This window comes from Bufo bufo, chromosome 2 (genome assembly GCF_905171765.1).
Source record: "Bufo bufo chromosome 2, aBufBuf1.1, whole genome shotgun sequence".
Classification (NCBI taxonomy): Eukaryota; Metazoa; Chordata; class Amphibia; order Anura; family Bufonidae; genus Bufo; species Bufo bufo.
Genome location: NC_053390.1, coordinates 342,912,296 through 342,935,731, shown reverse-complemented (window position 1 = coordinate 342,935,731; position 23,436 = coordinate 342,912,296). Strand labels below are relative to the sequence as shown.

The 23,436-nt window shown below is 44.3% G+C and overlaps 1 protein-coding gene across 2 annotated transcripts in view; it reads right to left on the bottom strand.

The window, feature by feature from the left end:
- Window positions 1-579: 579 nt before the first annotated feature.
- The window catches only part of TRPM6 (transient receptor potential cation channel subfamily M member 6), a 262,839-nt gene continuing 239,982 nt past the window's right edge, over window positions 580-23,436 (bottom strand). For both annotated transcript variants that reach the window (XM_040417069.1, XM_040417070.1), the window contains 2 exons: window positions 8,284-8,390; window positions 580-900 (listed from right to left, as the gene is read on the bottom strand). In XM_040417069.1, coding sequence (XP_040273003.1) covers window positions 797-900; window positions 8,284-8,390 — 211 coding nt within the window. In that variant the 3' untranslated portion in view covers window positions 580-796. The remainder of the gene's footprint in view (window positions 901-8,283; window positions 8,391-23,436) is intronic.

Sequence of the window (23,436 nt, the reverse complement as noted above, 5' to 3'; positions counted from 1 at the left end):
GGAATGTTTTTGTGGCATTCTCTAGGGCAGGCTTACTCATCCTTGTAGGAGGCACTCTTAACTAATTTGGATATGATCATGTATACCCATACATGTCTTCCCTTGGGTGGATGGAATCTTACGGCAAGACAATGCGACATGTAACAGGATCATGACCAAGACTTCCAAGTACTACCCAGGCCCCCTAATTCCCCAGACTTGAACCCAATTGAGCATCTATGGGACCACCTTGATCACTGTGTTCGCTCTATGGATCCTCCCCCACAAACCTTCCAGCAGCTGTGGGATGCACTGCAGTAGCGTCATGCGTGGCTCCAAATACCTGTGCCAACTTACCATGACCTTACTGAGTCACTACCAGCCCATCTAGCTCCTGCTGTGCTGCACATGGAGGTTACTCTGGATATTAGCTGGTGGTCATAATAATGTGACTTCATTGTGTATACCCCTCTGATGTGCCAAGGAAATATACGTGTATTTACAAGTATGCATATGGCACATCCTACAGAGGATATATATTTGTGAAATTGAAATTCTAAGAAACATGGTAATTAAACATAGAAAAAAGATTCTGTGGCACTTTATTGTACAATTGGGCAGTTCAATACAAACTTCATATACATCTGCAAAAATAAGATGTCTTCACAGATGAATGAACGGCTATGGGTTGTGTGACTGAAGGGAAACATGTGTGATCGATTAACAATAATTCTTATATTTATGATGGGGTCTGTCCACCAATATCATACTACAGCATCCAGTGGAAAGTTTTTTTATAACTCTGTGCAATGTTGTTTTACAGTTTTGTATTATGTTCCAAAATGTCTTCATCTGTATCTGCTTCTCCGATTTCAAACCCTAGATTGATCCTCCCAGGTGAGTAGTCATTTCTTTTCAAATCTGTAGGTGAAGAAGATCAAATGTTTGAGAGAGCAGAGAAAATAATGACATATCATACAATGGATTGGAGAGGACATTCAGGAACAGACTAACTCTGCTCTTTTTACATTTGTTTGAACTCTAGAGGCATAGGAGCATACAGGGAAACAGTTATAGCAGATACATTTACCCATAATAAAAGAAGTGAGCATGTCTAAAATATAGGGCATATATAGAATACAAACATAGAGCCTATAGTGGATATATAATACAACAAAATTAAGAAAATCTTATTACAGTATGTACAGGACTTACAAGTTGCACCTTATGAAAAGTGATGCTATGCAAAAAGAGACATTGGAACAAACTAAATAATACTGTGTTTCCATGCAGCAACTGAGATAACAAAGAGATTACAAATTTTGATAGACAAACTTGAAAAGAAATTATTGAATATACAAACCGGATTCCAAAAAAGTTGGGACACTATACAAATTGTGAATAAAAACTGAATGCAATGATGTGGAGGTGCCAACTTCTAATATTTTATTCAGAATAGAACATAAATCACGGAACAAAAGTTTAAACTGAGAAAATGTACCATTTTAAGGGAAAAATATGTTGAATCAGAATTTCATGGTGTCAACAAATCCCCAAAAAGTTGGGACAAGGCCATTTTCACCACTGTGTGGCATCTCCCCTTCTTCTTACAACACTCAACAGACGTCTGGGGACCGAGGAGACCAGTTTCTCAAGTTTAGAAATAGGAATGCTCTCCCATTCTTGTCTAATACAGGCCTCTAACTGTTCAATCGTCTTGGGCCTTCTTTTTTGCACCTTCCTCTTTATGATGCGCCAAATGTTCTCTATAGGTGAAAGATCTGGACTGCAGACTGGCCATTTCAGTACCTGGATCCTTCTCCTACACAGCCATGATGTTGTGATTGATGCAGAATGTGGTCTGGCATTATCTTGTTGAAAAATGCAGGGTCTTCCCTGAAAGAGATGACGTCTGGATGGGAGCATATGTTGTTCTAGAACCTGAATATATTTTTCTGCATTGATGGTGCCTTTCCAGACATGCAAGCTGCCCATGCCACACGCACTCATGCAACCCCATACCATCAGAGATGCAGGCTTCTGAACTGAGCGTTGATAACAACTTGGGTTGTCCTTGTCCTCTTTGGTCCGGATGACATGGCGTCCCAGATTTCCAAAAAGAACTTCGAATCGTGACTCGTCTGACCACAGAACAGTCTTCCATTTTGCCACACTCCATTTTAAATGATCCCTGGCCCAGTGAAAACGCCTGAGCTTGTGGATCTTGCTTAGAAATGGCTTCTTCTTTGCACTGTAGAGTTTCAGCTGGCAACGGCGGATGGCACGGTGGATTGTGTTCACTGACAATGGTTTCTGGAAGTATTCCTGAGCCCATTCAGTGATTTCCTTTACAGTAGCATTCCTGTTTGTGGTGCAGTGTCGTTTAAGGGCCCGGAGATCACGGGCATCCAGTATGGTTTTACGGCCTTGACCCTTACGCACAGAGATTGTTCCAGATTCTCTTAATCTTCGGATGATGTTATGCACAGTTGATGATGATAGATGCAAAGTCTTTGCAATTTTTCGCTGGGTAACACCTTTCTGATATTGCTCCACTATCTTTCTGCGCAACATTGTGGGAATTGGTGATCCTCTACCCATCTTGGCTTCTGAGAGACACTGCCACTCTGAGAAGCTCTTTTCATACCCAATCATGTTGCCAATTGACCTAATTAGTGTTATTGGTCTTCCAGCTTTTCGTTATGCTCAAATTTACTTTTTCCAGCCTCTTATTGCTACTTGTCCCAATTTTTTGGGGATTTGTTGACACCGTGAAAATTGGAATAAACGTATTTTTCCTTTAAAATAATACATTTACTCGGATTAAATGTTTGATCTGTCATCTACGTTCTATTACAAATAAAATATTGCCATTTGCCATCTCCACATCATTGCATTCAGTTTTTATTCACAATTTGTTTAGTGTCCCAACTTTTTTGGAATCCGGTTTGTATTTGTATTAAACAAAATCACAGAATAAAGTGGTCTAAAAAGGCAAAAGATGCTCAAGACCCCAAATGCTGTTGCGCATTTCTACACGGGGGAGCAAATTCTGCTCATGTGATCTGTTGCTAATAGCAATCCCCAGCAAAAATGCATACAATGGAAGATGCCAACAGCAGACCACACGTACCACAAAAACATCCTACACAGGTCTTAAAAGCAGAAAATGCTCAAAACCCCATATGCTGTTGCGCATTTCTAAACGAGGGAGCAAATCCTGCACATGTGATCCGTTGCTATCAGCAATCCCCAGCAAAAAATGCATACAATGGAGGATGCCCGCAACGGACCACATGTAAGACAAATGTGCAGCTGGTGCTATAAGAAACAGAAAATTCACACATTTGCTGGGGATTGCTGGGCAGGATTTGCTCCCCCGGGTAGAAATGAGCATCTTTTGCCTTTTAGACCACTTTATTCTGTGATTTTGTTTGTAAATGTATGCCTGGAGGTGGGGCAACTCCAGGTTTGAATGTGCCTTTATTGTGAGCCAGTTATAGGTGGGACTGACAGCCTCCTCCCTCCTCCCATTGTATATGTGATTTCACACTGGAGGTAACTGGGAGCTGCTGGCTGTGTGTCGGACTTTATGCACCTATCATAAATTGTCCATACTGCATAGGTAGGTTAGCGTTAGGTCCCATGCCATTTTGAGAGACCTTGACGGGGTGCGCAGGCTCTGGTATGTTCTTGATATAAGAATATATTGGCGAAAGTCTCATTTTAATATCAGCGTGAGGGTTTAGCCATATATTGTCAATTGCATTTACCATTGTAGTGCACCATTTTCAGTGATTTTCAATATATTTGTTTTAGATGTAGAACTCAAATGTAATGTCTCTTAGGCTACTTTCACATTAGCGTTTTCAATTCCGCCTTCTGAGATCCGTCATAGGATCTTAATAGCATAAGAAAACGCTTCACAATAGAAAACGGATCCGTCCCCCATTTACTTTCAATGGTGTTCATGACGGATCCATCATGGCTATAGAAGACATAATACAACCGGATCCATTCATGGTGGATGCATGCAGTTGTATTATTGTAATGGAAGCGTTTTTGCAGATCCATGAAGGTCCAGCAAAAAACCCTAATGTGAAAGTAGCTTTAGGGCTCCTGTACACGAACATATTTTTGGTCCGCATTTGATCCGCAGGTTTTGAGGGTCAGATGCGGACCCATTCATTTTAATGGGGCCGCAAAAGATGCAGACACCCATGTGCAGTCCAAATCTATATATCCATTCTGTGGCCCCGAAAAAATAGAACATGTCCTATTCTTGTCCGCAGTACGGACAAGGATGGGACTGTTCTATTAGGAGTCAGCCGTTCTGTAAAATGAGGAATGCACACAGCCGCGGACCACAAAACAGCCAATGGTGTTTGCATGAGCCCTTATGCAGACTTCAGCTGGCTGCTAATTAAGCCTCATTAACAGACTTGTTGTCTAGGGAACAGAGGAAAAACCCAACTTTGAGACTTTTCTTTGTCCCCTTTCAGACAAGTGATTCCACACTCCGGAGTATGCGGCAGTTCCCAGCCGGACCTCCCAGCATTGACCGGGTAACATAGCATTATATTGATTTATGATACTATGCAAACATTACAGTTCTAGAGTATACTGGATAACACTGACAGCATAATGTCAGTGTTATACAATACATTCCAGAACTCTAAGGGTTACATAGCATCATAAATCAATAAAATGCTATGCGACCCGGTCAGTGCTGGGAGGTCAGGACGGGAGCTCTTACTGACACACACTGCGAGTCCAATGCACGGAACTCGCTCATCTGAAAGGGGCCTTTCTCACTCAGCTTTATCTGGGTGAGACACACCATTCTAGTGGCACAAACATGCCACCGTAGCAGGTCCACTTACAATTCTTTTCAAGAGCAACATCCAAAGTATCAAGTCAGCATACTGCACTCGCCATGTATCACGTTTTGAGGGTCACACTCCCTTTCTCAGCCAAGTGCACTAGGCTTGGAAAGTAACGAATGCATGATAACACAGACTTCTTCAAATGTGAACACGAACACAGCATTGATGATGTAAGGGTTTTAACTTGTACTCTATTCTGAATGCTGTTTGCACAGAGGACCCTCATTAATAAAGTGGAAGCACTTTAAATAAACATTTTCCCTGAGGAAGGAGGGTCTTATTCCTCTTAAACGTTGGAAGCAGTGCATTTCTGCTATCTACTTTGTGAGTGACATCATGACAAGTGGACTGTATTGCTGGATTAACTTAGGCATCAGTTGAGCCGCCGGCCGGGGCTCCTCCGCTTATCCATTGGGATAGATCTATCAAAACTGTTGCACCACCTACTTCCCATAGGCCTTAGCTCTAGTAGCCTGTTAGAGAGAACGGCAGGGCATGGAGATATTGGCTGCATGTCCCACCACAGTGATTCAACTGTATTGCCATCCTGATGACAGCTATACAGTTGTATAGCGGGTTGCTAATACATTTGGGACCTGGGACAAGTAATCCGGGAGGTAGTGATACTCCTGACACAGGGAAAGGAACTGCCCACATAGAAATATTTTGATATGATCCCAGATCAACAAGTGTATTGCTTGTTTGTTAAGTGACTAGTGGAACCTTTACATGAGGAAATTAACGGGAACAAGCATTCATACAAATGCTCATTGCAGATAATTTCCTCAATCCTTGGCCCATGTAAAAGGACCTTTAGTGTTACAGATATCAGCAGGAAGATAAACATAGCAGTTGTGGAGAAGGGAAAGAGGATTCAAGGAGGACAACTCACCTAGGGTCCACAGTTAATAGAGAGGAAAGCACACACAAGAGAGTTTGCAGGCGAAAATCAGCAGCAACCTGGACTTACAGAGCCAGGGTATATTACCAGGAGGGACAGGTCCACATAAGAAAAGTCTGAAACGTGAAGCAGGTTGGAAACTGAACATCAGGGGGTCTGAAAATAAATGCAGGAATGAAGATTGTGCAGCAACCCCCCAAGGAGCTGGTGCAGAGGATGAGAGTGGTAGTGGCCCTGATGAAGTGTTGAGTCACGGTGTCCTACTGTACCTTAGGCTGTTGCTCCCTGAGGTTCGGTGCAGTGAATAAGTAACGTGAAGGAACCAGGCAGAGATTATAGAACAAAGATTATCTTTCCTTACTGAGTGCAAAGACGAATAGCAGCACATCCAGCAGCAGTTCGTATAACGTGCAATTTCTCCTCACAGATAATAGGGTATTATGGCTGGCAATGAGGCAGAAGATGACACTCAGAAGTGTGCTAACTGACAATGTCTCTCGCCTGATTCCTTTCCCTATGGCTGTACACCTGTGGATGTAAGTGTCCACTGTATGATGCAGGCTTCTAACTATGCCTGTCCTGAACTGCGGTGTTGGTGTCTTAACATGTTTCCCCTCACCTTGCATCGGAGTCTGTATAGTTTGATAGCTTTATCACTCTGACAAAAATACGCCATAGTTAACAGATCTTCTGTTGCCTGGGGCCCTGCAGGCTCTCTGGAGTATTGGTCATCCCAGATGAGCTAACTCTGTGGTCCTCAATCGCCAGAGGAGCAGGAGCTGGATCACATGCTACCTCACTCCTCACTCTATTCCACACTCTCCCTAACTAGCTCTGCCCTTCCCTTGGCAGGAAGTCAAACCAACCCACTCCTACCAAGAAGGGAGGAATGGGATGGTAAGCCCCATTTCTGTTGCCACACACTGCCAACCATACACCAACTGCTGGTATACAATGTGTATAGCATGAAGTGTGAATATAACATGAACATTACAAAAGCATTACATCACAAACCATTTACAATAGTAGTATTTACCTTGAATTTTAAAAAGTAGCAATAACAAAAATAAAAATCATTTTTTTCCATGTCAAAGATGCGCAAGGCCTTTAAGCCTAAAATACCTGAGGTGAACTAAACTGATATGAGAAACAAAAGTTTTGAGACAATATCCTGTTTACTATGGCAGGATTATAAAAATTATAGCACCTTTGTAGAAATGAATGGATCTGTGTGTGATCCACAAACAAATTTGATGCAGACCGAAAATACGCTTGTGTGAATGAGGCCTTACTCTTTATGGCAATGCTGCAGATAACCCAGTTTAAAATGTCTTATCCACAGATCCCTTGTCCTTGAATTTTGCTTGTAAAAAAAACAAAATATTATAAATAACACAACTTTCCAGACCAATTATCATCCATTATTATTTATGAAAGCTTTCTCCTCTTTTTGCTTACAGCTGAATGACAGTTTTCTATATACATATGTTTAATATACTAATCCTGTTTTTGTGCTGGCATTCAAGCTGTGAAGAAATTATATAAATCTCTTTTGTCCCATGTTTTTGCAATATAATTCAGGATGCACTTTTTGGAACTATTGAATTTCACAGAATTGCCTTTAAGAATGTACACAATTACCGTAAACAGAAAACTCGTTTACTTTGCGCTAAGTGTATGCATTAATGACAACATCATAACAGGAGAAAAATATATTCTAATGACTAAATTTATTCTCCGCTGAATGGCCATATTTATTGTTCGTGAGTGACGGAAGAGCTGGTTTTATGCAAATGTATAAGAAATGAGCAGGGTATTATAAATGTGGTCCTCGGTATCATCACTTCAGAGAAGAATAATACAAAAGATGAAGCATAACAAAAAAAAATAATAGATTTTTTTTCAGACGCACTTCAAACAGTCTGCAATTACCACTCTGAAAACACACAGCAAATGCCCTCAAGGTTAACAAGCATTTCTAATAAAAAGGTGGGACTGCATGACTCTGCCTTACCAGTGATAGACTGAATGCAAGATCCACATGATCCTTGCAAAATTCTGGAGGAAAGCAAAGACTTAAAATAAAAGCTAGGGATAAAGAGTTTAATTACGGAATTGTTAACACCGTGTGCACCCTTCTGACACGGTAGGGGTCACTTTAATATAATTTTGTGTTGCATGGCTGGTTATGGCAGTATCGGTCCTTTTCCTCTACTTTGAAATGATTGACAAGCCAAGGGCAGAGAGGTAGGCGCGCAGCAGCTGTACTTAATAGACTCAGCAGCAATGAAAGACTGTCTCATCATGTGCCTCATTTAATGTAAAAGTGTCAATGCTGTTTAATCTCTTCTCTGAGCAGCTCTTAAGTAAATCCTTTCCTAAACTCCTCTCAGAATATTTTTTATAATCTTGAAAGCAGAATGTCAGCACTGCACTGGAAATTAGGCACAAGTTCTACATTTAAACAACATTACAAAAAAATGACTGGAGGTATAATCAAGCATGTATAATACATACCAGAAAGTTTGAGTTTCCGACAGCAAGAGTTGCAGCGGTGTTTCGAAACATAATTTGTAAGTGCATCTTCTCCTAAATTGGCTGGTCCAAACACCATACCTCTTGACCTGTAGAGAAAAAGTGTGAAATGCCAAGGTGATCAGCAAATCCCTCGGAAAAAGAAGAGTGGAACATTGTCTACTTACCGTGGATTCTAGTTAAGTCATGAAACTTACAGAAAAGCTAAAAAAACCTAGCTATTGGGGGGGGGGGGGCGGGGTTTGAGCTGCCTTTTCAAGAAATTTAAGGGATACAAAATATTCTTACGATGGATATGGTTTAAAATGATTATTTGTGATCAGGTAGAATTGTAACTTTGCTGCAGAATACTGCAATAATAATGAACGTATATACATAAAGGTAAGTGACCCCATAACCTGACAGTAAACGACTACTGAGGTTTAGGTAATGGTGCTGTCATTCCATTTATGCAGGAAGATTATTCTCCATGATCTGTGTGCACATTTATTGTGAGCTTAACCCTTTTTTTGGGTATATAAAATGATTAATTTTATTCATTATTTATTGGGGTGAAGAATTTTTAGCATTTTTTTCAGGCAGCTCACTTTAATAAGTTAACTTCATTATACATTACAGGGCTCCATAGGAACTATTGCTGTGGTAGCCTCTGATCCTTTAAAGAGACTGAAGCTACCGCAAGGATCCCCACGCAGGGGAGACATTCCTCGGAAGCACAGCTCTCCCGGGAAAAGTAGCCTTAGATTGTCCACAGCATCTTAAGGGTTAAATGTTTGCGATCTGCATTATCGTTGATTGTAGACATTATCTCTTGGTTTCTGCAAGCGGGACCAGTTTTTAAGAACGGACTTCAGCCATATGTGTATGTAAGCAGTCCTGAAGGGGTTAAAGGGGCCTCATGCACACGACCGTTGTTTTGGTCCGCATCCAAGCCGCAGTTTTTGCTGCTTGGATGCGACCCATTCGCTTCAATGGGGCCGCAAAAGATGTGGACAGCACTCAGTGTGCTGTCCGCATCCGTTGCTCCGTTCCGGCAGTTATATCAATGGCTGTCCGTGCTATTCCGCAAATTGCGGAACGCACACGGACGCCATCCATGTTTTGCGGATCCGCAACTTGCGGACCGCAAAACACACAACGGTCGTGTGCATGCGGCCTAAGTCTAATAATAGGCATCACTTTCTGAACTATGCAGATCATCTCATTATCATCACAGGCAGATTACAATTGTAGATAACTATATATAGATAAGACAGGATTCATCATTCACAATAGGTGATTTCCATGGCTCATCTACTCCCTCCTTATATGGAGCGGGCAAGTGCTAGCTGTATAATTACAGCAAACACCCACCAACAGTGACTGGGATCTGAGATGACTCCTATCCCAGTCATTTAAGCCCTCAGATTCTGCTGTCAATAGGGACTGTGGCATCTGTGGGGTTAGACGAGGTGGAGGGCATCCTATGCCGTCAGGTCGCACCTGAAGTGAAATTCCAGGGGTACCAATTGGTTGCTATGGCAGCCTGGGACCATGTGAATTCTCCCAGGCCTGTCATAGTGAGCTGCCTATAAAGCCATGCCTGGGGAAGGCCTGGCAGCCAGCCTGTAAAAGTCCCATAAACTTAAATAGTATTCTATTGCAGTCTATAGTACAAGAGATCAGAAGATCGCATGTATAATCCCCTCAGGGGACTTAAAATTACAGCAAAAATATTTATAATTTTTGCATTATAAAAAAAAACTAAAATCTTTAAAATTCAAATCACCAAATTCAAAATCATTCAAATTCCCAATTTTACACATAGAATGGAATATTTGCATGTCTTCTGTACCCACTCCTGCTTTTTGCTACCAAATCATAAGCCAATTCTGATGCAAAATAGGGACCATGTCATGCAGGCCATACAGCTGTTACATAGACAGGATCCATTGTGCGTCCAGCAGCATCAGGAGGAGGCCACAGAATGGCACAATGAAAGTGTGGAGGTGGCAGCAGCAGCATCAGGAGACCACAGAGTGCCAAGGTGACATAGTGTGGAGGTGGCAGCAGCATCAGGAGACCACAGATTGGCAAGGTGACATAGTGTGGATGTGGCAGCAGCATCATGAGAACAAAGAGTGGCAAGGTGACAAAGTGTGGAGGTGGCAGCAGCATCAGGAGATCACAGAATGGCAAGGTGACATAGTGTGGAGCTGGCAGCAGCATCAGGAGACCACAGAGTGGCAAGGTGACATAGTGTGGAGGTGGCAGCAGCATCAGTAGACCACAGAGTGTCCGAGTGACAGAGTGCGGAGGTGGGTGGCAATACCAGTACCAGCTGAAGATGATAAGTGAAAGAAGGAGCACTTGGCATTAGATGTGTGGCATCAGGTGGTTGGCAGCATCAGAATAGTAGCTGAGGCAGGTAGCCAGAAGAAACCGGTCTCTTTTGTCAAAGTGTTGGTGTGACACCATGGATGATCTAGTCTGATGCATCAGGCATTGGTGGGTGGAAATCCTGGCTGATCCATGCCTGATTCATCTTGACAAAGGTCAGTGTCTCCACATTTTGGGTGGACAGGCGAGTTCTTCTTGGGGTAACTATGGCCCCCTCCACACTAAACACCCGCTCTGATGCCACACTACTGGCTGGGCAGGACAGCTTTTCCAGGGCAAACTCTGTCAGTTTTGGCCACAAATCCAGTTTGGCTGCCCAGTAGTCCAGTGGATCTTCAATGTGGGGTGGCAGAGTGCTCTTCAAGTATGCCACCACCTGCTGGTTCAGGTCCTGGTCCAGCTGCTGCTGGTGAGTAGTTTCTTCACTAGGCGGGTGAAGAAAACTGCTCATCAGCGACTCTAAACTCAAGTTGCTGCTGATGGAGCTGGAACTGCTCCTACCTTCCCCCCACCCTGCCCCAGCAGCCATGGCAGAGGAACATGAGCGCAGAAAGCCCCCCCCTTCCCGGTCAGACCTGCTAGAGGATGGACGATGGACTACATAGGATGTCTCTATAGTTGTTCAGTTTGTCCTCCCTCTCAGCAGGTGTAAAAAAAGGCCCCCACTTAGGACCAGTAGCGAGGGTGCTGAATGGTGACAATTCGGCTGTCACTACGCAAGTAAGTGAGCATGCAACGGGCCATTTGTGCAAGTGACTCGGAGGGCCTCCCTGCCTCTATCTCCAATGCATACTGCCATGGTGTGTCTAGGTCCTCTGCCTCATCTTCCTCTTTGCCCTGTAGCTCCTCTGGCTGCTCCTGCTCCTCCTCTCCTGTCACCTGTGTGGAAAAACCACCCATTTTGATGCACATTGCTTGTGCTGTCCTCCTCCTTCTCCTCCAGTTCAGCCCCCCAGGGCTCATGTGGCTGTGAGATCTAGGCGCCCCGTCTCCAGTCCCCTGACCAGCCAAATTTACCAGCATCTGTTCCAGGACATGAAGCAGTGGAATTACATTGTTCATTCCATAGTCCTGGAGACTGACAAATAACGTGGCCTCCTCAAAGGACCTGAGCAAACGGCAGGTGTCAAGCATGAGATGTCACTGGCTGACATTGAAGTTACACCCTTCTGTCCGAGCACGGGCAAGCTGCCACCCTCTTCTCCCAATGATGATGAAGCCCCAAATTCACCCGGCTCCCATGTGCGATCAGCTACATCATCATCATCGGGTACTGTCTGCACATCACTGATGTCCTCCTCAATGGTCTCTGGGTCAGGAGCCTCACTGCTCGCAACACCAGCTCCTACGCCACTCTCCTCATAACTACTTGCCCGCCTACCAGAGGAAGCGGCGGATGTCTCCTCCACATCTTGGCTGGAGAGTAGCTGCTGACTGTCCTCTAGTAGCTCGTCCTCGCTGTATCATGGAGCTGAGCCCACAGCGTATAATACTTCTCTGGCTGAGGGAACAGAAAACGACAGAGGCAGGTTGAGGACAGGTGAGGGCACAGGGCCTGCTCGCGGGCCATGCCAACTAAGGGTTGTGTCTGATGAACCCACCAACTCTTGGCTGGGGGTGTCTGATGTCACTTGGAACAAGGAGGATGACCGAGTCAACCATTCAAGAACTGCTGGGTTGTTGGTCAAGACACGACCGCTAGATGACACTGGGAGCTCAGGCCTCTTGCTGTGACTCCTGCTGCCACGCCACTTTACTCTGCTGTGACCTGTGCCAGTGCCAGAAACATTGAGGCCTCTGCCACTCCCCTGTGCAGGGCCTGGAACTTCTCTGTCTGACATACTATTTGATCAAATAAATAAATAAAAAGGAAATTAAAACACCCCAAAAAAGTCTCCACTAATACACGCTAAAAAGGGCTTTAGAATATATAACTGCACCGCTGAACGGCAAATATATATATTTTTTGCCACTAATACATGTCAAAAAGGGCTTTAGAACATACAACTGCACCGCTGAATGGCAAATATATATTTTTTGCCACTAATACACGCCAAAAAGGGCTGTAATTTTCTCACTTTACCACACAACGGCAAATACTTTTTTTTGTGCCACTAATACATGGCAAAAAGGACTTTAGAACATATAACTGCACTGCTGAACGGCAAATACTGTAGGCCCTTAATTTTTTTCTACTTATACATGCCACAAAAGTATTTAGAACATATAACTACATTACTGAATGGCAGAAAATATATATTTTTTTGCCACTAATACACACCAAAAAGGGCTTTAGAACATATAACTGCACCACTGAACGGCAAATAATATATATTTTTTTGCCACTAATACACGCCAAAAAGGGCTTTAGAATATATAGCTGCACCGCTGAACGGCAAATATATATTTTTTTTGCCACTAATACACACCAAAAAGGGCTGTAATTTTCTCACTTCACAACACAACGGCAAATACTTTTTTTGCCCCACTAATACACACCATAAAGGGCTTTAGAACATATAACTTCACCGCTTAACGGCAAATAGGCCCTTACTTTTTTTCTACCTACCGTATTTTTCGCCCCATAAGACGCACTTTCCCCCCCCCCCAAAAAAATGGGGGGAAATGACCCTGCGTCTTATGGGGCGAATGCTGACAGTTTAACATCGCTGGATGGGATGTACGAGCGAGCGGGGGCCTGGGGAGGGACTGGTAGGAGGAGCTGGGGGCCGGCAATAGCGGCGGGGCGGTGCAGTCACTGTACTATAGCCCCGCCCCGCCACTCCGGTATACTAATATAAAATGTCTTATTCAATTAAAAATTATTACACATGCCCCCTAACTCCTAATAGTACCTTACATCCTAATAGCTTCTGTACAATGCCGGGTGGGCGGCAGCGTAACTCCCTGATGTCACGTGCCTGCGCGGCCTACATTATGAATGAAGCAGGCGGCGCAGGCAAGTGACGTCAGGGAGTGACGCGCCGGCCGCCCGGCCTGCCTGCTGGCATTGTACAGAAGCTATTAGGATGTACGGTACTATTAGGAGTTGGGGGCATGTGTAATAATTTTTAATTGAATAAGACATTTTATATTTGTATACTGGGGCGGCGGCGGCGGGGGGGGGGGCTGATCTGTGGATAACATCCGTGGATGGCACTGTTATGGGCTGGGGGGTCTGTGGATGGCACTGTTATGGGGTGGGGGGGGTCTGTGGATGGCACATATATAACAATGCCATCCACAGATCCCCCCTGTATCAGTGCCAGCCACAGATCCCTCCTGTAACAGTGCCATCCACAGATCCCCCCTGTAACAGTGCCATCCACAGATCCCCCCTGTAACAGTGCCAGCCACAGATCCCCCTGTAACAGTGTCCGTCATCCACAGATCCCCCCATAACAGTGTCAGTCATCCACAGATCCCCCCTGTAACAGTGTCCGTCATCCACAGATCCCCCCTGTAACAGTGTCCGTCATCCACAGATCCCCCTGTAACAGTGTCTATCATCAACAGATCCCCCCTGTAACAGTGTCCGTCATCCACAGATCCCCCCGTAACAGAGTCCGTCATCCACAGATCCCCCCTGTAACAGTGTCTGTCATCCACAGATCCCCCCATAACAGTGTCCGTCATCCACAGATCCCCCCATAACAGTGTCCGTCATCCACAAATACCCCCATAACAGTGTCCGTCATTCACAGATCCCCCCATAACAGTGTCCGTCATCCACAGATCCCCCCATAACAGTGTCCGTCATCCACAGATCCACCCATAACAGTGTCCGTCATCCACAGATCCCCCCATAACCGTGTCCATCATCCACAGATCCCCAGTAATAGTACCATCCACAGACCACCATTAGTTCCAAACCCACCAAAAGCACACCTTTTGGTTAAAAAAAATTTTTTTTTCTTATTTTCCTCCCCAAAAACCTAGGTGCGTCTTATGGGCCGGTGCGTCTTATAGGGTGAAAAATACGGTATACACACAACAAAAGGCTTTAGAGCATATAACTGCACCGCTGAATGGCAAATAATGTATATTTTTTTTGCCACTGATACACGCCAAAAAGGGCTTTAGAACATATAATTGCACCGCTGAACGGCAAATAGGCCCTTATTTTTTTCCACTTATACACGTAACAAAAGGTTTTAGAACATATAACTACACTGCTGAACAGCAAATAATATATATTTTTGTGCCACTAATACACACCAAAGAGGGCTGTATTTTTCTCACTTCACCACACAATAGCTAATATAAGCCATTTTTTTTTCGCCTAATACAAGCCAAAAAATGCTTTACAACATATAACTGCACCGCACAAGGGCAAATAAGACGTATAAATATTTTCTTGTAATAAATCCTGTTAATAGCTGTATAAAACAGCACTTACACCCCAATAACAAGAACGGTTTGCTGGAATTACAGAGCTGTATAATGGCAATTTGGATCCGCAGTCAGTGGATTGTTCCTATTACCCAGGCTGTAAACTCCCCTACTGAACCCTGTTCTGCTTCAATACTGTGAAATGATTCCTCCCTATCCTTTCCCTGAACTTCTATACAGCAAAATAAAAGTTTTAAAGTCTTTTCTACCACAGTCCCTAGTGCCTGCTGACATCTCTCCCTGCACTAAGTACACTGAAAAATTTCAGAATCCAAAATGGCTGAGGGTATTTTTAGGGCTGGTTGGCTGCATGCATGGCATTGTGGGTGATCCCTCATTCCCAGAGTTCCTTGCTCCATGCCCTAAGACAAAGCGTGAGGAAATTTGGATTCGGTGCGAATCAAATTTTTCCTGAAATTCGGATCGAAATTGCTCATCTCTAGTTATCAGCTGTTTACCTCCCCCTTGCTACAATAATTGCTTTTCACTTTGAAAAATGCCTTATACCCATCCAGCAGAGATCAGCTCCACTGAAGGATCATATTACACATGTGAATACAAGTCTATGGAGAGGGGAGGGGGAAGGAATGAACAGGAGCTGAGGAACACACTAAGACAAGAAGTCAACACAGCTACATAGGAAGCTTATATGTTAGCACAAGTACTTTATTCACAACAATAATGGTCAGTACCTTTCTGTTATGTGCTTCATGAACCTGGCGCTGAGTGAGGCAACTTTCTCATTGGCGTTTTGGCTTTCCGTTTGTGAGATCCGTCTAAGGCTCTCACAAGCAGTCCAAAACAGATCAGTTTTGTCCTAATGCATTCTGAATGGGCAAGGATCTGCTCAGAATGCATCAGTTTGCCTACGATCAGTCTCTATTCCACTCTGGAAGCGGATACCAAAACACTGCCTGCAGTGTTTTGCTGTCTGCTTGACGAAACTGAGCCAAACGGATCAGTCCTGGCAGACAATGTAAGTCAATGGGGACGGATCCGTTTTCTCTGACACAATCTGGCAAAAAAGAAAACGGATTTGTCTCCTATTGACTTTTAATGGCGTTCATGACGGAGTTCATGTCTTGGCTATGTTACAGATAATACAAACGGATCCATTCATGACGGATGCATGCGGTTGTATTATTGTAATGGATCCATTTTTGCAGATCCATGACGGATCCGCCAAAAACGCGAGTGTGAAAGTAGCCTTAGAGAATGTTATTATTCAGATTCTCCTCTACTTTCTGTATTGCAGCGGATGGAAGCTAGTCTCCAACCACCAGATTTTGAAGAACTACAAACTATATATTTGTAACGCCCCACAATGGCATTACCACCTTTGTGGGCCCCCACTATCTCTTTTGGGAGATTATGTGTCATCTTATATACCAATTTCCATGTCCTTCAAAAATGTGTGATTTCTATGTTTGTAAATGACTGTTCAAGTGTAATGTGCCTGGTTTACCAGCAGATGGTGGCAACAATGGCAGAGCTAGTTTACATAGAATGGAACTTGTCTTTCCATTCTAGCCCACTCTAGAGAGGGAGGAGTTCTAGTTAGTGTGAGTCAGTCTAGCTTACCCCCTGTAAGGGGAAGGAGCAGGCTCTCGTCCCTGCTTGGTGAGCCTGCAGACTTTGAGAGTACCCCCTGCAAGGGAAAGGCTGTGTTCCAGCCAGCAGAGCACTGTCTGCACTGCTGGGCCCGGAGGCCTAAGCTGAGTGCCTCCAGAGTCAGGAGTAAAGATTCCTTGAATAAAGATAAAGACAAAGATACAGAGGAAGATAAAGACAGACTACAGAAAGCTAAATTGCAGCAGAAAGCAAAAGAAAAAAGTTTCTATTTAATCCAGCCAGCATAGCAGGGCTGAGAGAGTACAGATGTAGCAGAGCTTATTGTGTTTGCCCGCCAGAAATTAATGCCAAACCTGCTGATAACCAAGATAAAGTACAAACTGGATTCCCAAAAAGTTGGGACACTAAACAAATTGTGAATAAAAACTGAATGCAATGATGTGGAGATGGCAAATGTCAATATTTTATTTGTAATAGAGCGTAGATGACAGATCAAATGTTTAATCCGAGTAAATGTATCATTTTAAAGGAAAAATACGTTGATTCAAAATTTCACGGTGTCAACAAATCCCCAAAAAGTTGGGACAAGTAGCAATAAGAGGCTGGAAAAAGTAAATTTGAGCATAACGAAGAGCTGGAAGACCAATTAACACGAATTAGGTCAATTGGCAACATGATTGGGTATAAAAAGAGCTTCTCAGAGTGGCAGTGTCTCTCAGAAGCCAAGATGGGTAGAGGATCACCAATTCCCACAATGTTGCGCAGAAAGATAGTGGAGCAATATCAGAAAGGTGTTACCCAGCGAAAAATTGCAAAGACTTTGCATCTATCATCATCAACTGTGCATAACATCATCCGAAGATTCAGAGAATCTGGAACAATCTCTGTGCGTAAGGGTCAAGGCCGTAAAACCATACTGGATGCCCGTGATCTCCGGGCCCTTAAACGACACTGCACCACAAACAGGAATGCTACTGTAAAGGAAATCACAGAATGGGCTCAGGAATACTTCCAGAAACCATTGTCAGTGAACACAATCCACCGTGCCATCCGCCGTTGCCAGCTGAAACTCTACAGTGGGCCAGGGATCATTTAAAATGGAGTGTGGCAAAATGGAAGACTGTTCTGTGGTCAGACGAGTCACGATTCAAAGTTCTTTTTGGAAATCTGGGACGCCATGTCATCCGGACCAAAGAGGACAAGGACAACCCAAGTTGTTATCAACGCTCAGTTCAGAAGCCTGCATCTCTGATGGTATGGGGTTGCATCAGTGCGTGTGGCATGGGCAGCTTGCATGTCTGGAAAGGCACCATCAATGCAGAAAAATATAAGTATGCTAGAACAACATATGCTCCCATCCAGACGTCATCTCTTTCAGGGAAGACCCTGCATTTTTCAACAAGATAATGCCAGACCACATTCTGCATCAATCACAACATCATGGCTGCGTAGGAGAAGGATCCGGGTACTGAAATGGCCAGTCTGCAGTCCAGATCTTTCACCTATAGAGAACATTTGGCGCATCATAAAGAGAAAGGTGCAAGAAAGAATGTCCAAGACGATTGAACAGTTAGAGGCCTGTATTAGACAAGAATGGGAGAGCATTCCTATTTCTAAACTTGATAAACTGGTCTCCTTGGTCCCTAGACGTCTGTTGAGTGTTGTAAGAAGAAGGGGAGATGCCACACAGTGGTGAAAATGGCCTTGTCCCAACTTTTTGGGGATTTGTTGACACCATGAAATTCTGATTCAACATATTTTTCCCTTAAAATGGTACATTTTCTCAGTTTAAACTTTTGTTCCGTGATTTATGTTCTATTCTGAATAAAATATTAGAAGTTGGCACCTCCACATCATTGCATTCAGTTTTTATTCACGATTTGTATAGTGTCCCAACTTTTTTGGAATCCAGTTTGTAGATTGTTCTTCTGATGCAAGTTTATTCAAGTAAAACTGTCCACTACATAAATACAAGGCTGGACTCAATTTATTCTGCAAATCTCTCAACTGTTAACTCTATTATCACTGCTTCGGACAATCACGCTTGGGGTTCTGGATATTCAGGTAGGAGCACCGTGACAAGTGCTGAGCCGCACCTACAGGGACACTATAGGCAACCCTTACACCACTCTGGCATTCCTACACCTGGGTTCCACCATCACCTTCTACATAGGGTTACTTAGTCCCTCGTTGTTGAAATGCAACTGCCGTCATGACAAAAACTCTCATAACACCGTAGAAGAGACCCCTGGCGCGGGACCTGCCTGCTGCACACATTCAGCATGCACAGAGGAAAACTGCTAAAATAAATGCCAGAAACAAGAGATATAATGGCCAGAAATAATGTTGTACTTGTACTTTTGATTAATGCAAAGTTTGTTGAAAGGTCAGGTATGTTTTAAAGTTTAAAGGGCTTCTGTCACCCCCAAAACCCTTTTTTTTTTTTGGGCTTGTTAAAATCGTTATTTAACGACTATTCCCTATATAGGGATCTTACCTTTGTCTGTGGCTTTTTTTCATAAAAAAACGATCTTTTAAAATATGCTAATCACTTCACTACCAGCAAGTAGGGTGTCTACTTGCTGGTAGCCGCCGCAAAAAAACGCCCCCTCCTCTTGTTGATTGACAGGGCCAGCAGTGCTCTCCTCCTCTGGCTAGCCCTGTCAGCATTTCAAAAATCCTGCGCCTGTCTTCATTCGGCGCAGGCGCTCTGAGAAAAGGAGGCTCGCCTCCTCAGCACTCCCTCAGTGCGCCTGCGCCGATGACGTCTTCTCTTTCGGCATGATGGCATGATGACCTTATTCTAAGATCAGTATGATTATTGTGATAAATTTATATAGTTTTTATGATGTTTTACTACTTTTAAGGAATAAAAACCTTTGAATTTGTATTTCTGTCTACAGTGCGGTGTGGGGCAAGCCTTGAATAGAGCAGCGGCCAAGGAACTGACGGAGGTAGTCCATGCTGTACTCGGTTTCTCTTTGGCAGTCCCATAACTGTGGCTTTGCCAGGTCAAAACATTCGGGGCTTGGGCCCCTGATGTTTTGTCCCAAGCCCCGAATGTCCTGTCTGCCTGTTAGATATAACTGTATTGCCGTCCTTAGGATGGCAATACAATTGAATCTAATGCACTGCAACAGCTGAGGGACCTGTGATGACCTCACAGGTCATGTGATAAGTTCTAAATGCAGCAGCTCAAAAGGACCTGGGATGATGTCACCATCATGTGACCAGTGCAGGAGAGGATGGCTCAGCAGTGAAGAGAAGGTGAGATCTGTTACATGAGGAGAGGTAAGTGAAGATTACTCAGTGTGAGAAGCAGAGCAATGTTGGGAGTTGTAGTTATTTAACTGGGACTGTATGTTAGGGCTGAAGGGAGGGAAGTTATTTACATTTGACATTGAGGTGGAGTGATGTCAATTACATGGGACTGAAATTTTGAAGTGGCTGGGGTAGGGTGATGTTATTTATATGGGAATGTACGTTGAGGGGTAATGTTATTTATATGGGACTGCATGTTAAAGGCAGCTGTGGGAGGGAGTGATATTATTTACCTGGGATTGAATGTTAAGGGATAATGTTATTTACTTGGGACTGCATGTTGGAGGTGGCTGGGAGGGGTGATTTTATTTACATGGGACTGTATGTTGAAGGTGTCCTGGGGAGGGAGTGACGTTATTTATATGGTACTGAATATTGAGGAGGTGATGTTATTTACATGAGACTGCATGTTGGAAAGGGCAGGAGAGATGGTGTGATGTTATTTACAAGGGACTGTATTTTGGAGGGGGCTGTAGATAGAGAGGGATGTTATTTACATGGGACTGTATATTGGAGAAGAGCCCTCCAGTATTCCAAGGTACCACTTGAAACCGAACCCGAGTCCGGGAAATGTTTTTTTTACAAATGAATTTATGAAGTTATTGCGTGAAGCAATAACTTGGGCTCATTGGAGCCAATACATTCTAATACTGTATGGAGCTCCTGCTCCGTACAGAATTAGAACAAAGTTTTATGCGAATCGACTTCGGATGTTTCATCTGTAGCCGATTCGCTCATCCCTAACTGCCACGTCTGTTGTGTGATACAGCATATGGAGCGATTTCAGCGTGTGAGAGCTAAATATTGTGGCATTTTGTAGGTCAGTACGATTATGCCAAATTTATTAACACTTTTTATGCTGTAGTTTTCATTGGTACTACTATTCTGGGCTGTATATGACTGTGATTTCTATCCCATTGCTTTGGAGTCAAGGTGATCAAAACAAAAGCATTATGGCCTTGTTTTTACAGCATTGACTTTGTGAGCTAAATTATAATATTGGTCTTTATGGATGCAGCAATCTTTAAGTCCCAGTTGGAAACTTAAACATGCAAACTTCTGACTGCTGATATAATACACTGCAATACTTATGCATAATGAGGGGCTTTATTTGATTGGAGTGAATGAAAAAAATTAAAAGGGTTTTCTGAATGTTTTATACTGAACATACCTTAAGGGTAGGTCATCAGTTTCTTATTAGTGGGGGGTCCAACATCCATGACCACCACCGATCAATTGAGAGGGCCGCAGCGCTTCTTAACAATCACAGCATCATCCACTGGATAGCAGCTATGCTTGGTTTGCAGCCCAGCCCCATTCACTTGAATGTGACTGAGCTGCACCTTGGCCATGTGACCGATGAACATGACATCACTGACCTAGGGTAAGCTGCAAGGAGGCTTGAGCACTGCATCCTCATCAAACAGCTGATCGACGGGGGTCTGGGGTGTTTGACTCCCACCGATCAGATAGTGATGACCTATCCTGAGAAGAGGTCATGAGCAAAGAACACTTGGAAAACCCCTTTAAGCAAAACTGACTGTTGTGCTAACAAGTCCAAATGAAGAGGGTGAGCAGTTTAAAAAATTATATCCCGAAGACCATCCACCTATTTTTTTGTCGGTCTTGCACACTGCATGCCTGCATTAGGCTTCAGAGTGAGGAGGCGTGTCTCTCAGTAATCCAATCTGATTGGCTGGCAGTGAGCTGCTGGCTACAGCAAGTGTGTATGGGAAGTGAGGGAAAGAAGTTTTGTCCTCAGAGAACTGGCAGAGGAGCCATCTTGAGAAGGTCTTCATCAGGGACGTAGCTATAGGCTCATGGGCCCTGGTGCAAGAGTTAAATTTGGGCCCCCTCTACCCTCAATACCGTTTCCTAACACCACCAGACCCCTGCACGCCCACCATGCCCAATAGCAGAACTAAAATCTCACAGAGAAAATACATTTTAATCCAATAAGTGCATAATAATATAGATGATAAGGATGCCATCTAAAAGTAGTACATTTTATTTTTAAAAGTAGGCACTGTCTGTGGCAGCATAGTGACTTCTGTGTTACAGGGGGGCTGTCCTCGCTGCCAAAGAGGCAGGGACAGATGAGATTCCTCATCTGCAGCAGCCAGCAGGGACAATCACAGACTGGGGGTTGGGGTGGGTGGGTTAGTTTATCACGCCGCCAGTTAATACATCCCTGATGTATTAACTGACCAATAACATGGAGATCCCAGTGCCAGCTGCCTTGCTGGTGGACGATTGGCATATACTTCTGCTGGGGCCTGGGCATAGCTAAGTGCAAACTGGGTGATCCATAGGCAGGACCAGGTGGCTGCCCTCATCCACCAGCCCATCCCTAATGCCAGTCAATACCCCCTTAGGAAATCTCTCATCAGATGTGAGAGCAGCAGCGATCGATCAGCCAGGATTAATGTGCACAGTGGGCAAGTGACAAACTGCCCCCCCCCCCCCGAGTCTTAGGCAAGTGACAAACTGCCCCCCCCCTCAGTCTTAGGCAAGTGACAAACTGGCTGTGGGTCCAGTGGAAGCTATCCAAGGCATCACAAGGAACTGCAGTTTGGCATTACATTTGTTGTAGTTGCTCATTGTAGATGTAGCAGAGCTGAGTTTGTCACTTGCCTAAGAATGAGGGGGGGGGGCAGTTTGTCACTTGCTTAAGACTGAGGGGGGGGCATTTTGTCACTTGCCTAAGACTGAGGGGGGGGCAGTTTGTCACTTGCCTAAGACTGAGGGGGGGGCAGTTTGTCACTTGCCTAAGACTGAGGGGGGGGGGCAGTTTGTCACTTGCCTAAGGGGGGGTCTCCCACTGTGCACATTAATTCTGGCTTATCAATCGCTGCTGGCCTGCTGCAGTCACATCTGATGAGACTGAGATTTCCTAAGGGGGTATTGACTGGTCTGGGCTTATCACGATCTCACCTGCGCTCTGGGTGGGCCACCAGGCGGGTCAGGGGACTCACTCAGGCCAGGGACAGTCACTTACTGGACCGGACCAGGACCCCAGTCGGACGGTCCAGTAGTTTATCATGCCGCTGGCGCCACGCTCACCTCAGTATATCAACACAGTCAGTCAGTGTCTCGCAGTCGCAGGATAGGATAGAGGAGTCAGCACCTCTGCACACAGCTTCCTCTTCCTGAACTGAAGACGCTCCCCCTCCTCACTTCGCCTGCCCTGCACAGACAGGGCTCGCCTCTCAGCCTCCGCTCCGCCCCCTGTGAATCTGATTTCAGTTATCAGCTGCGGGCCGCGTTCTCCTGACTTAGGGGCCCGGTCGCAATTGCGACCCCTATAGCTACGCCAGTGGTCTTCATATTGTAAATGTTTAAACAGCCATAACTAAGCTAAAAACTCAAGGAAAACAGTGGTATGTAAAGAAACTAGATTGCTTTATGCATAATGCTGCTGCAGCTGTAACATGTGCTGAAATTGATTTTTTTGATGAAAACATGACAGTT